Consider the following 14,663-nt stretch of genomic DNA (forward strand, 5'->3'; position numbering starts at 1 on the left):
AACATCAGGAGAGTCTAATAAACAAACTGTTTGTGTGTAATAAAAGTACCAGCTATGAAAAAAATGACCTTCCCAGCTGAATCGATTTAATACTACCAAATAACTGTTTCTAGATAAATAACCTTTGTGCACAGGGGAGCAACAATGAACAGGAGACTCTTCACTGCTTGTTTCATCCAAGGGCTGTGTGGGGTGACTCTGCTTTTCCCCACTTTTGTAATCCATACTGTAAGGCTTTGAATCCCAAGAGAGGGGAGTTTCATCACCCAGCAAAACAGTCTCAAGGAATCCAAAATTCCATCCCAGCAAAGAAACAAGTGGAACACAAAAAGCAAAGGGCATCCAAAGGCACAGCAATCAGCACTAACTGGAGCACCAGGAAGGAGCCAGTGCCAGGCTCCTCTTTCACCTGTGGAGCACAATTAGTTAATCCTTTAGTCACAGCCCCCACAATGACTCAGGAGACCCAACGTTAATTCTATTTTTTTTCACTGCACACTTCCTCCTCTGTGACAGCATTTACGGCACTTGATTCTCTCCCACATCCTGTTTCTGCTTTTTCATAGGCAAAGGAGCCATGCTGCTTTCTCACCTCTCAAACACTCAGCTTCCACAGGCAGAGGGAACAGAGGACCAAACACATTAAAGAAATGCTCTGAGATCCAGGATTCCTGATTCCTTGGGCACTCTCTGCCCAACCACAGCAAATGTTACAGCACAAGTGAGGTGAGGCTGTTCTGATGGGCACCACACAAAATCAAGCCCTGAACACCCTCCATACAAAGACCTCCACACACTTTTTGTGCTCCTAGAAATTGCAACATCAGCACAGGAGGATGATTCCCTCTGGTTTTGGAGACACAAAGTTTCACTGAGGAGCAGCCTGGCCTCAACCACTGCGCAGAAGAAAAGCAAACACCTGACAGTGGTGACAAGTCCTTCTTCCCACTAATTAAATGAGACCCACAAGATTGGGATGCTCTTAGGATACAGATTTCCCTTCAGCATTCTGCAGCTGACAAAAGTGCAAACGTTCTCTTAATGGTTTGCAAACAAGAGATTTTCTAGCATGGATTTCCCAAAGAGCTTTAATTCCGAGCAAAGTGTACAACAAAGTGAAATGAGGGGAAAAAAAAATTATGGCAAGAACACTACAAATAGAAAACAGGTCTCCAACATTTCCTCAGAAAGGTTAAATGATTAAAAAGAAAGCCCAGAAATTTTAAGGCATTAAAATTAGTGCCACCAACCCACATACCATGCTCAGTTTCAACTATCAAAAGCTAGTTTGAAAGGCATCAATGTTGCATTTGGTCTTACAAGGTGTGGTCAGAAACTTCTAACACAATCCAGTGTTTAATAACATAAATAGGATTTAGTTGCAATACTCTAACCACTAATTCTAACTGAAGACTTTGCTTTTCTGAATAATTAACACCTTACCTGTAACGTAGGAACATTCACTCAAATAATTTTCTTTACAGTTATTCCAACCCTTCCTTATCAGCCTCGAGCAGTCCAGTGGTGAAGCTGAAAAACTCTTGGGTGTTTTACTAATTGTTAATGTTTACACATGCTAAAAGTGGAATTTGTACTGTAAGGGGAGGCACAGCTGCCAGCTGCAGCCCACAAAAGAACTGTTTAATAATACAGCCCACTTAGCAATGATAATAAGGGACAGTGTTTTTAATTCCCTCTCCCTGTCATAAATGTGAAATTACAGAATGGTTGGTACTGTAATTGGAAGTTCTCCTGCATTTCATAATACATTATTAAAGATGCTGTCAGTCATTTGATTAAAGTAATATGTCCTAATTTTTTTTTCAATGTCTCTGTTAAATACAGCATTAAAATACCAAAATAAAAAATACAAACTAGAAAATGGGAAAAGCTCTTTCCAGGAAGGTTTGGGACAACTTGCTGCTCTTCAGCTCATCATTTCCTGCTGCCAGGAAATGTACATATTATTTTTGTTAAGCTTTTTTTTTTTCCAATGAACATTTCTTGTGTAACTTAGCACAACTGGAGGGAAAGCTACTTCCATCCACATGTGGACAGAGCCAAATAATGATGCACCCCAAAGCAATAAAAATAGCAAGAAAAGCTTCATAGTTTATTTATAGCTTAACCTTAAGAAAATAATTTTTCTAGTAACATCATTTGCCTCACTCAGCTGCCACCTGGCAATGTGGACACAAAGTAAGAGAACTTTACATAGGTGAACACCCCACAAGTCAGTTGAGTAAGAAAAAACAGGAACATCAACACACTGAAATCCCAAGAAATCCTCTAAATACACCCTCCAGCCCAGAGCAGAGCCCTCTACAACGTGGAGCCCACAACCCCTGCAGAAGATCCCTGCACCAACAGGCTACCAACTGGAACCTGAATCCACATCCAAAAACTCCACCCAAAAAACCAACCAAAAAAACCAAAAAATGAACAAATAAAAAAAAAAAAAAAAAAAAAAAAAAAAAAAAAAAAAAAAAAAAAAAACCAAAAACATGAGGGAAAGTTGCTTGCAGGATTGAAGCCAAACAATGCTGCTTGGCCTGTTTGTTGACAGCTTTGCTGTGCTGACACAGCTGGAAGAGCCAAACTTTGCTCTCCCCTTCCCACACCTGAGGGACTCAAAGGAAAATGTTCATTGCAATCATGCACAAAGTGCTCTTTACAACACAAGAAGCCATGAATGTTTAAGACTTCCTCTTTTGGGAGCACAAAGTTTTAAACCAGAAAAAAACATGAGCCGTGTGGTTTTCTTTCAGAAAGGTTATTTAAGTATCCGCTGCTTCCTCATCTTCCAGAGCATCTACGTGTTTATATTGTTTCCAGGCCTTTAAATTACATTGTTTGAGAATGGCTCCCAGTTGATTCCCGGGCCCCACTTCGTAGGTGTAAGGAAATTCTGTTCCTTGCTTTCTTTCATACACCGAGTGCATGGTCTGCTCCCACAGAACAGGTGACACCACCTGCTTCACCAACAGCTTCTGGATGTGCTTTGAGTGCATGTACTTTTTGCCATCCACATTGGAATAGACACAGAGCAGGGGTTTCTGAATTTCAATCGATTTTAGGACTTCAGCCAGGGGCTCTACTGCTGGTTCCATAAGGCTGGTGTGAAAAGCCCCACTGACTGGAAGCATTTTTGTACGCTTAAAATAATATTTTCGGGCATTCTCCTGCAAAAACTCCAAAGCCTATAAAAAAGAGAGAGAGAAGTGAGTCTTGCACATCGAAGGTTTTTTTTTCTCAGTCACCCCACAAGAATCACCTCACAAAGGGAACTCCTTTCCCTACCCAACAACTGAACACATGCCAGGAAAAAAAAAAACAAACAAACAAACCCACAGATCAAATACTTTTGTTTGGACAGACTAAGACCGACTATAACACCCACACAGAAGTGCAAAGTAAAAGTTTTTATAAAGCTCAGTTTGATTGTAGCAATACCTGTAAGTGTCCCGCAATGACTCTGCTGTCTGGAAACAAATAATTTGAAACTGTGCACACAGGGTTCTCTATCCCCAGCGATTCACAGTGTTTACGAGCCTCCAGGCAGGCAAATTTGTAATTTGCCTCTCTCCGGCCGACAACCGAGAGCATTCCGCTGGGGACGGCCTCTGATGCTTTTTGCATGGCTTCGGCGCGCACCTTCACCGCGTACAGCGCTGCAGGAGAGAAATAGAGATGATTTGTGAATAAGTTGTTCAATGTTGGTGAAATGTTGTCCTGGTTTAGGGAAAATTTGGGAGGAAAGCTCCTAATAGGGTTCCTCTGGAGGTAGAGAATGCACAGAACAGAGGATTGGGGATACAAGCATCATAGTCAGCCTAGGATGAACATCAATGCTTTTAATGCTGTGTTAAAGCCGAACAGGCGGGAGTAGAAAGTAAAATTCGTCCTCTGATTAAGAAATAAAAAAGAGGGAGGGGGACACAGTGATAACGAGGCTTTGGGAATGGCACAGGGCTGGGAGATCCCTAGGGGGAGATTCCTAGTATTGAGATCCTAGCAGGGAAGATTCCTAGCAGGGAGGATTCCTAGCGGGGAGATTCCTAGCAGGAAGATTCCTAGCAGGGAGATTCTAGCAGGGAGATTCCTAGCAGGGACATTCCTAGCATGAGATTCCTAGCAGGAAGATTCCTAGCAGGAAGATTCCTACCAGGGAGATCCCTACCAGGGAGATTTCTAGCAAGGAGATTCCTAGCTGGGAGATTTCTAGCTGGGAGATTTCTAGCTGGGAGATTCCTAGCAGGAAGATTCCTAGCAGAGAGATTCCTTAGCAGGGAGATTCCTAGCTGGGATAGTCTTAGCAGGGAGATCTCTAGCAGGGAGATCCCTAGCGGGGAGATCCTAGCAGGAATATTCCTAGCAGGGAGATCCTAGCGGGGAGATCCTAGCAGGAAGATTCCTAGCAGGGAGATCCCTAGCAGGGAGTTCCGTGCACCTTCAGCAAATCCCATGGCTCCAGCGAAGACCAGCGCGGCGAACTCCCCCACGCTGTATCCGGCGGCCGCCACGCAGCGCTCCACGACCTGCGGGGAGACAGAACCGAGCGCCGCCTCAGGGAAAGGCCCGAGGAGCCCCGGCCCGACCCCCGGCCCGATCCCCGGCCCGGCCCGGCCCCCTGACCTCAGGCTGCAGGTGGTTGAGCTTCTCCACGGCGGCCAGGGAGGCGACGAACACGGCGGGCTGGCAGTGCCGGGTGCGGTCCAGCTCGTCCCGCGGCCCCTCCAGGCAGAGGGAGAGCAGGTCGTAGCCCAGCACCTCCCGGGCCAGGCGGTACATGTCCCGCACGCCGGGATAGCGCTGCAGCCCTCGGCACATCCCCACGAACTGGCTGCCCTGCCCGGGGAACAGCAGCACCGTGCCCTCCCGGGGGCACCGCCGCTCCCGCCTCGCCTCCTCCTCCTCTTCCACCGCTGCCTCTCCCGGCTCCTCCCCGGCCTCCACCGAAGTCTGCAGCAGGTCTCTCAGGCTCTCCGGCCGGTCCCCAGCGCCGGGGCGGGAGCTGCCCCAGAGCCGCGCAGCGCCGCGGAGGCCGCCGCGCCCGCTGCAGCCACCAAGCCGCCATGGCGCCGCGGCCCAGCCGCCCATGGCCGCCGCACGGGCCTTGTTGTCAGGGGAACGGGGCGGCTCCCGCTCCGCAAACGCGGCCGGGACGGGCCCAACGGCGAGAGGGGACGGGAAAGGGAGGGAGGGGACGGGAAAGGGAGGGAGGGGACGAAGGGAGAGGCAGGTCAGGCCGCCCTGGAGCTGGTTGCCCTCAGCCGGCCCAGCCCCTCAGCCCGCCCAGCGCCTCAGCCCGCCCCGGAGCTCACCGCCCTCAGCCCGCCCCGGGGCGGCGCTTGGCTGTCCGGGCAGAGCAGGCGGCACCGGCAGCAGAAGCAGCAGCGCGGAAAATAGAAGTAAAAAGAGGAGGTAACGATGGTACAGCACGGCTCGGGGAGGGATGGGATGGGGATGGGGAGCCTCAGAGGCGGCGCGGCCCCTCAGCAAGTCTGGAGCTCCTTGGGGAAGCGTTTAGCATAGAAACTGCTTTAAATAATAATAAAAAAAACCCCAAAACACAAGCTAGGAAGCCTAGTCTTAATTTTTATCCAGCACACGAGTTTTTTCAATGGTTCGCAGCTGCAGAAAGGCAGAACTCTGGCCGCAGATGCAACTCACACGCTGCTGGTTTAACTCAAGGCATCTCCCTTCACTGTCGCCCAAGGAAAATTCTTTAAGGGCCAAAGAAAGGGCTTTTCATTTTTTAATTTTGAATGAAGGGTATCCGTTCTGAATTTTTGAGGGATGCTTATAAATCAGCCCCCAATGGACTGGGATATAATTAAGGCGTTCGGCGGTGAGATTATTTTTTTTTTAAAAAAGGGAAAGTTGCTGTGTGCTGGAGTGGTAATTGTGTAACGACTGTGCATGAAGTCAGGTTATGAAACAGTATCAAGCATTGAGTCAGAGCAGCTCATAAAAGAGACGGTAAGTGCAGCTTGGGAGAAGGAAGATGTGTCACAACAGCAGGAAATTATGGTGACTTTTTATTTGGGCCAATTCGAAAGGATCACGGTGAGGTTTTTCTCACTTTTCTATTCTCTGTGCTATTTTGTAAGATGATTTCTTCCATTTGTGCTAGGCTCCAGGTAAAATACCCAAAAGTTAGCTGAAATACATGGGCAATAACATATATATGACCATATCCCAGCCCGTGGCTGCCTCTACCTGTAACGTGTGTCAATGAGAAGAGATTGAGCAGTAAATGACAAATTCTCCCAGCAAAGATCCTGCCCCAATCTGCATTTCAGTTCCCTGCATGGGAATAAATCATAAATTTATTTGCACAGCTTGTGCTCTGTCATGTTAAAAGAAATTTAACCTGAGGAGTGAGATTTTTTTTTTTGGTTTCCCCCTGTGCACCTTGCATTATAGTCTTCAATAAATACTGTATTTAAAAAAAATCATATTATTATAATAATATATATTAGAAATAATTATAAACATATATTATACATTTATTAGATATTTATATTTTATAAAATTTATTGTTTGAAGTGTCTCTATTACTTAAGATTAGATAGCAAAGATAAGCCTGCTTTTTTTTTTTTTTTTTTCCCCTCTTTTTTATTTTTCTTGTGGTAGCTGTATTCCTTGCCATACACTGCGATATAAATTTGATTTTAGTGTTGCAGCTTCCCAGGAATTAAAACCACAACACACATAAAGTTTATCAATATAAATTAAGTATGTTATCTTTAATTTGTCAGACAGCTGTCTTGGGAAGAAGCCTTCTTTCCTGGGGAAAATTTGCATGCAGAGCCTTATTTGCCCTTAAAAAAATGTATGGTAGAGGATGAGAGGGAGAATATCTTGAGGACTCCTTTCCATGGTGTGGTCCCAGCTTTGTCAGCCCATCTCCAAACACTGGGAACTCCAGGGCTGCCAGGGTGATTTAGCCCTCCTGTGAGATTTTCCTTTGTGTTTTTAATGTGATTTTTAAGTCCCCTGTGATTGGGTAGCCAGCCCCAAGCTGCCCAAGAATGGAACTGGTCAGAAGTTTTATCAGCACAGGGGTATAAGAAAATGGGATGAAAGCAGTTCTCCTTTCCTACCTTCCTTCTTCCTGCTGACAGTGGCCCAAGGAGGGAAAGGCACCTGTTTTCAGAGTCCTTCTCAAGGCTATGAAGTTTAACTATTGGGTTTTTTCCCCCCTTTATTTCTCCTTTTACTTTATGCAGCTGTACCAACTTTGGGTAAGTCAGATGTTTTGAATGCCTAGAATAATTATTCTAGGATGTGTGTAAAATTATTCTAACATGCATGTAAAGCAAAGTGACCTAGTGCAGCCCTCATTGCACTGCTGAAACTGCCTGAACTCACACCAGGGCTAAATGATGAAGAATATGTTGCAGGGCAGAGATAAGAAGTGGAAAAGAAGTAAACAATTGTGTGTGAGAAGAAAATATTTCTAACCTTGGTGGCTCTCAGAGGCAGAAATCTGCTGGCTGTGTGCTGCAGATATCATTCACAGACATCCAGCATTCTTCAGCATGAAAATGAGGGTGCAAGAATATTGTGCAACTCACCCTGGAGCTGGGGTATCATTGAGAAAGTGCTTATTATTTCTAGGTTGGGTAATACTGCTGCAGTCAGTGGGGCTGTGTTAGCAAGTCTGTGGTAAGTTCTCACTTAAGATTAATTTCAGATCATCAGCTGTACACTGGAAGGAAGGCAGGGCTGATGAATCTCTGTGCTTATATTACTTTTAGAAAATGTACAGGGTGTTCTGTAAACACTGCACAGGTAAACAAAGGCTGCAGCACTGACTCTCCAGTGCATCCTTGCCTTTTTACTCCTTCTCTTGCTAAAGACCTACATCAGATAACCAGAGATGGACAGGCCTGGCTTGTTCCATGCTGCTTTCTGACATGCTTTTTATGGGAAAGTTGACACTAGTATTTAATTTCTTGGGAATGAAAACACAGGAACTCTCTCACTGGTGATGGACAGCTGTGGTCTTGCTGCCAGCACATTTTGCTGCATGATTTCATCCCTCCTTCTCCTTGCAAGACACAGTATTTTGCCATGCTTGGGAAATCCTGAGAGATACTACTGGAAAACACAGCACATAATTAATTAGTAGTAATAGAAGTTAAAAACCAACATTCAATTCCAGCCAGTATGTTCAATCTCTTGATTTCTATTTCCTCCCCTTTGCTGTGCATGAGTGGCTTCACTTCTCTCATTTCTTTGCTTTGTGCCTTCCCTGTTTCTATATGCTTGGTTGGTTTTCTTTCTCTTAAGAATTATTTCAGTGTTCTTCCTCCAACATGCACGGGTACATCATTTATTCACTAATGACTGCCACAGAGCAGTTTTGTTTCAATTTTATAGTATTTAGCACTTTCAGCTTACGGAACACTTTAAGGTTTTTTTTCCCTGGGAGGAAGCTGACAGACCCCCTACCAAGATCCAGTTGCTGAATGCTGCAAGGAAACCACCCTTATATTGTTAACATCCAAAAAAAGCATAAAGCCCTTTGGGTTCTTGCTTATAATTTTTGAAAAAATAGTATTTGGGAGTCACACTGGAGTTGCATTTATCAGCACGTGTACCTAAGCCTGGCCTCCCTGTAGGCAAAGCAAAAGGGTTAAAAATTAGCGAGATCTTATTAACTCTCAATTTCTAACTTAACCTTTGGAAATCACTCATCTGAAGGCAGGCAAAGAGAATCATTGTGCTTGGAGCTCTTGTTCCTATCACACCTTGTTGCTCCTGCACATCCTGGTAAAAGCAGAGCCTTTCATGCTGTCAGTGGGGATGACAAGAAGTGCACATGGCAGCTGACAGCCTGATTCCTCAGGAAATAACAGCACAGATTTAAGAGTAGGAGAGCAGGGGAACTCCTCTGCTCCACTTAAGATGATTCCTCAGAAGTAGAATCCACTAGGCAAAAGTATGGCAGCAACGAGCCCTGCAGATTTTTCCTCCCTCCCTTGTCCATCCTCCACCCAAGACACAATTGATCCTATCACAGCAGAGTACCACACTGCCCTCCCCTTTCTCCGGCTCCCCTGCCTCAGTTCTCCATTCTTCCCTGCTTGGTGTTTTCTCACCCATTCAGTCTTTTGTTCTGTTTTTTGACTTTGACTTGTATCTCTGATGGCTGTCTGTTGTCTTTTTTGTGTATATTTCTGTTAACTGCTCACTTCCCCCAAGCCCAGGCCTACCTGCCCTTTCTTGTTTACTCCTCTCAATCTTTCTCCTCCTGTGTGCCTTACCAGTCCCTCCATGCTTAGTTTGCCTTCAAAACTGCTCTGCTTCTATCACCAGGATTTCTCTTTGTCCTGTGCAAACTGCATTGTGGTCCCAGCCACTGGGATCTCACATTAAATCTGTGTGGGCAGAGCCCTGAGTGCAGAGAGAAAAACCATAATGTAAGAACTCCCTTGCTGCCCAAGCTTACCCTGATCAACAAATAGAAATTCACTGGGTCAGAGCTGTGACAATGCAACCTTATCTGTGCCATTTCTTATCAGTTAAAGCACATCTGTCACAAGTGGGATTTCCTCTTCCCCACCCCCTGCTTCCTCATCCCAGCAGCCATGACTAGAGCAAGAGAAGCTTTGAAATCCAGGGAAAGACAGCCACGACAGTATCAGTATGGCACTTTTCTCTGATAAGCACCTGAAATGTTTATTGATCTAAAACTTTATTTTCTCTCCTGGGTGTTCTGCAGTTGCTCTTTCCCCACTACTGCAATCTCTCATAACCTCTCTCCTACATAACAGATGAACAGGAATTTGGGCGTATTTGCCTATTGTATATTTGAAAAAACATCTTTCAGTTCTGCCCTTTTTTTATTGTAGTTCCAATGTTTACATTTCAGTAAACCAAGCACGGCTCTTCTGTAGCATCTGGCCTTTGGCCAGAAAATCTGCAATGAAGCTTTTTCCTCCTTCTTTGCTTGCCTTGATTGGTTTTCCTGCTGCCTGTACCCTAACTAAAGCAGCATGGCCCAGCAGAGCAAGGCATTACTTAGCCCTACTTCTGCAGGGAAATTTAATGGGCTTGGCAGCTACAATTACTGCAACTGATTGAATGCTTCATGAAGGAACCAAAGGTGTACTCACCATGTATTCAGATCGTTTTTCTTGTTTAGCAAAACACCGTTTAAGTACTTACCTTCTCATTGTCCTCCTCGGTGTTTGTTTTCCAAGGCAGCTTCTCAAGTGTCTGCTACTGATTCCCATCCCTGTGGCTCCCCCTGAGCATCCTGCAGACATCATCTCACATTATTTTCCTTGGGCACAGGAAAGCACAGTGCTCTTTTCTTCCTTGGCTCTGCCATTTCATTGAGGGAACAGGCTTTTTGGTGAACGCAGAAATAAACACGTCATACTGCATTTATTTCTTTTCCAAGTGCACTTCATAGAACATCAAACTGCTTTATTCCTCTGCCACACTTATGGGTGAGGGTATTCCTGTAGGTAAAATTCAGTAATCTTCATGCACTCAGCTGAGAGGGAAGTAAAGGCCCCACTTCCCACTGGCTCCCTCCTCCCCAGGGACAGATTCCATTGGTACAAGATCCATTAATTTCAGCTGCAGTCTTCTCTCAGTGACATCACAAGGCTGTGGATCAAATCTGACATGTCTATTTTTAAATTAGGAAACTTTTGCAGTTACATTTTTAAAGCTCTCTGCCAATCAGTGTTTGGTTTTGTTTCAGGTTCACTGTCTCAATGGAAGTGGCACCAGCCTGGCTCCCAGCAGTAGGTTTCACACTCCTGCCACATGCAGGAGGATTTTTAGGAAGGAATATAACCAAAAGGGAAATCCCAACATGGTATGAAACTCTGCAGAAGCCATCCTGGCGTCCACCTAACTGGGTGTTTGCTCCTGTTTGGGGAACTCTCTATACATCTATGGGGTATGTTTTTCACTTTGTATTCAGGCACTGAATCTCAAAGTTACTTTTGCTGGACCAGAGGACTATGACTGTACTCCTGTATGTTTGTAAAACTGTGTCAAGCTGCGTGTTTAACAGGTAAAAACATGTTTGGGGAGTTGTGTGTGGGTTTGATAGGACATTCTGTATGCACAAGTATCCACATCAAAAGCAGGAGCTTGAAAAGCTGCCATTAATTTGCTTTCCTCATTCATTCTGAGGGGAAAACCTGCCAAGCTGGAAACAGCAGAGCAAGGCAGCACTGGTTTTTTTTCTAATTATGTCCTTCAGTAGTTTTAGAAAAATTAAAAATAGGGGTGGGGGAAATTAGGATAGAACTGTTCTAACAGAGCTCAATAATGCAGTGGATGAAACTGAATGCTAGGTTGGCACTCCCACGTTCTCTCATTTTGGTTTAATCTTCTTTCCAAAAAAGCTTTGTAGTTTTTATAGCCTCATGTCCTGTTCCTCCCCACCAGTATTCTCTTTTCTGTCTCCTCACACAGACTGTACTTTTTAACTTATTTAAGTGGAATACTTGTGTATTTGAAGAGTTAACATTTGAATGAGATTATTACTGACCTGTGAATAAAACCCATGCCTTTTATCAAGGAGAAAAGAGCTGGGTGGCTTTCCCAACTTCCTTCAAGTTGATTGCACAATCTGTAACCCTCTGTCTGGATTTCTCACCACGAATCTGGGTAGCAGGTTAAATACCTTGAAAGAGTCCAGATTGTGACAGTTTATCAGTTATTTTGATAACAGCAGAATCAGTGTATCCTAAGGTGGATGGTCTTGGTTATGTGTTATACATCCAGCCCAGTGAAAAGATCATACTTAGCACCAGCCTTCTCTAATCCATCGTGCACACACATTCCTTGAATGACCAAGACATTTCATTCCTCCAGAATCTCTTAAATGTATGGAAAGCAACAAATAACTAAGATCAAGATTTAGTGAGCTTACCTGCCTTTCTTGACACTTAGATTCCTGGATTTGTACATCACGATCTTGGTCTGAAGTTGAAGTTAGATGTATGAAGAAGTGCAAGTCCACGCTGTGCTCTGGAAATCACTTAGGAAACTAAAGTTTCTAATGCTTACCCTGCCCCAGCTTTCTTTTGTTTTCATTGTTCTCTGCAATCAAACTGCCAAAATAGCAAAGCTGCATTGTTCAGCCCCTGTGAAAGTAATGAAAACAGGCTCCTCCTGCTCCCCATACTCAGCTGTGCTTTGGGATCCCACTCAATGCCACTCATTTAATCCACTTCAAAAGTGGGTTTTCATTTCTTTTCCTTAGATCTTTAAACCACCATGTCCCAGTACTAAAACAAAGTTTCTTCACTATTTGCATCTTAGACTTGTTTCCATTTCAACATGGCATTCTCTTTTAAGACAGAAATGCAGTAGGTTTTCTGCTTCTATGCACTTTAAAAGTGAGAATTCTGGCATGTTTGGATTTTTTTTTCTTTCCATGTTGTTATCCAGAGCGGCTGAACAAAGCCTGTGCTGTAAGTTTCTTTGCCAAATAGGGCCTGGATATCTAAATCTTCCAAATTCATCTAGCTCCTGGCACTGAAGTTATTTCATTGATCAAGGATGTATGGGAGCTTTAAACAGTGTAGTGAATGACACTTCCCCTTTGCTTTCTGCAGATACGGCTCCTACCTGGTGTGGAAGGAACTGGGGGGCTTCAATGAGAAGTCAGTGGTTCCTCTGGGTCTGTATGCAGGGAACCTGGCATTAAACTGGGCATGGACCCCAATATTTTTTGGAGCTCACAAAATGGGATGGGTAAGTGGAACACTGAGTCTCTGAACCAAAGGCTCCTACTCTTATTTACAAGGTATTAGCATGAAAGGTTTGTGTCATAACCTTTTTCTCCCTAAAAATGAGTCTGAATACAAAATACGGCCTGCAGAACTTTTCTAAAATTCTCTTTAATGCATGCCAGCAGCCACCTGAGAGAATTTACACATCTAGACCATCCTTAAAATAGATTTCAAGCAGTTTAGTTTTCTGCCAGCCTTTGGTAAGAGCTTTGTGTGACTAGAGAACACAAACATTTATGCCTTATTGCAATTCCTAGGTCTTTCTGGCAAACAGCAGTGAAAAGCAGCTTATTACAACATTATTCAGGTGACCAACACCCCTTTTAGAAAAGACTCATTTTCTGCAGCTCTCTGAAGAGAAACAGCTCAAAAATAAGAACTGGCAATAAAAAATATAAAATGTTTGCCTGCGTCTCTAGCTGTACATGCAATGCTGTAACAGGGAAAGACTCTGCAATTCATCACAGATACATTCACACCTCATCTCTTCAGGCAACATGAACAGACTGGACAGGTTTGCTTGCTCCAAGTCACTCTGGGAAAAGTGTCTCACTAAAGAGGGTATGGGTGAGAAAGACTTCCTTCTCCCTCTCTGCTCCCAGCTGTAATGAATGACCTTTGAGTATAAAACAATACAAGAAAGTGGTTTGTAACTCAGCAGAAATCCATCACTTTCTTCTGCTGGCTGGTTTTCTGAGAAGGATTTAACTCACAGAGGGATTGAACAGGTGGAAAGAGTGACACACAGGAAATGCAACGAGTAAAAAACAACACTAACCACCTTCTGTGTTTCAGGGGTTGGTGACTCTCCTGCTTACAACTGGCACAGCAGCAGCTACCACTGCCTCCTGGTACAACATCAACAAAACAGCAGCTTTTTTGATGGTTCCTTATTTAGCTTGGCTAAGCTTGGCTTCTGCACTCAATTATCGCATCTGGAAGGACAATAGCAACAAGAGAAAACCTGAATAAGCAGTTTTCAGACAAAACCAATTTATCTCCACAATAATTTTTTAATATAAATATATGGCCTTATTTTATTCTTAGCTGAACAACTACTGCCATTACTTTGGTAATTACAAGTTGACAAAAAGGGGTGTATGCCTGACTGGGTTTTATAGCAAACTAAAAGAAAAACTAAAGCTAACTAAAAGAAAGTCTTAATTGAAAAGTGGTTAAGTGCCATATTAGAGTATTACATGTTACATGACAACAGCATTTTAACTGTTACCAGAAGAAAGCAAGAACCAAACTTGCTTATGTTCAGAGGAAGAAATCCAGCCACACACTGACACAGTTTCCAGAAAGTTCCTAACAGTGACAGGCATGATTGTGGCCTGAATCTTTTATATTTACCTCTAGGCACAGTGGTTTTGTGCTATGATGTGTCCCACTGGAGCCACCAGATATTTGTCTTCTGGCCATTGTACTCTGGAAATGTTTAAAACAAGCTCTTTTTAACCATTTGTGCCTTCACACTTTGAAGAACTGTACATGCATTCATCTAAATGCATTAAACTACATGTAAACTTAATCACCTTGTTCCTTATTGGTATTGCTTTAAATTGTTTTGAGCAGAAAGTGATGGCAGCAGAAAGCTACAGCCTCAAAGCCTCTTCATCTCTTCTCCTCACCTTTGCAATGGCCAAGACAAACCAGGAAATTCAGAGCACCTGTAAAGAAACTGTGAGAACCCAGTTACAGTAACATTTCTTTAATCAAAATTAAGTAAGGAGCCCAAACCAGTTTGGGTTCCCCTGATCAGGAGACCAGCATGGTGTGAACATCACTTCTGGCTGTGCAACCCCACTCTCCTTTCTGCCCCACCTGCACAGCAACTGGATTTTCCCAAGTTTATTCCTCCACCCTGTGCTCCAGTCAGTG

The 14,663-nt window shown here is 44.0% G+C and overlaps 2 protein-coding genes across 4 annotated transcripts in view; one reads left to right on the forward strand and one right to left on the reverse strand.

Annotated features, from left to right (window-relative positions):
- The window catches only part of TSPO (translocator protein), a 122,580-nt gene extending 108,114 nt beyond the window's left edge, over positions 1-14,466 (forward strand). Inside the window, exons 1-4 of one of the 3 annotated variants that reach the window (XM_083860476.1) lie at positions 5,318-5,424; positions 10,730-10,930; positions 12,603-12,741; positions 13,575-14,465. In XM_083860476.1, the coding sequence (XP_083716602.1) occupies positions 10,743-10,930; positions 12,603-12,741; positions 13,575-13,751 (504 nt within the window). In that variant the 5' untranslated portion in view covers positions 5,318-5,424; positions 10,730-10,742 and the 3' untranslated portion in view covers positions 13,752-14,465. Of the gene's footprint in view, positions 1-5,317; positions 5,425-5,908; positions 6,070-10,729; positions 10,931-12,602; positions 12,742-13,574 lie in introns of those variants that run through there. The other 2 variants (XM_083860478.1, XM_083860477.1) reach the window with 2 other exon arrangements.
- Positions 2,093-5,115, reverse strand: MCAT (malonyl-CoA-acyl carrier protein transacylase). Its single transcript, XM_083859316.1, has 4 exons — positions 4,636-5,115; positions 4,451-4,538; positions 3,454-3,671; positions 2,093-3,200 (listed from the first exon to the last, which is right to left on the reverse strand). The coding sequence occupies exons 1-4, from the start codon at positions 5,098-5,100 to the stop codon at positions 2,778-2,780; spliced, it is 1,194 nt and encodes a 397-aa protein (XP_083715442.1). The 5' UTR covers positions 5,101-5,115; the 3' UTR covers positions 2,093-2,777.
- Positions 14,467-14,663: the final 197 nt, after the last annotated feature.

Source organism: Zosterops lateralis, assembly GCF_965231275.1.
Source record: "Zosterops lateralis genome assembly, chromosome: 4".
Classification (NCBI taxonomy): Eukaryota; Metazoa; Chordata; class Aves; order Passeriformes; family Zosteropidae; genus Zosterops; species Zosterops lateralis.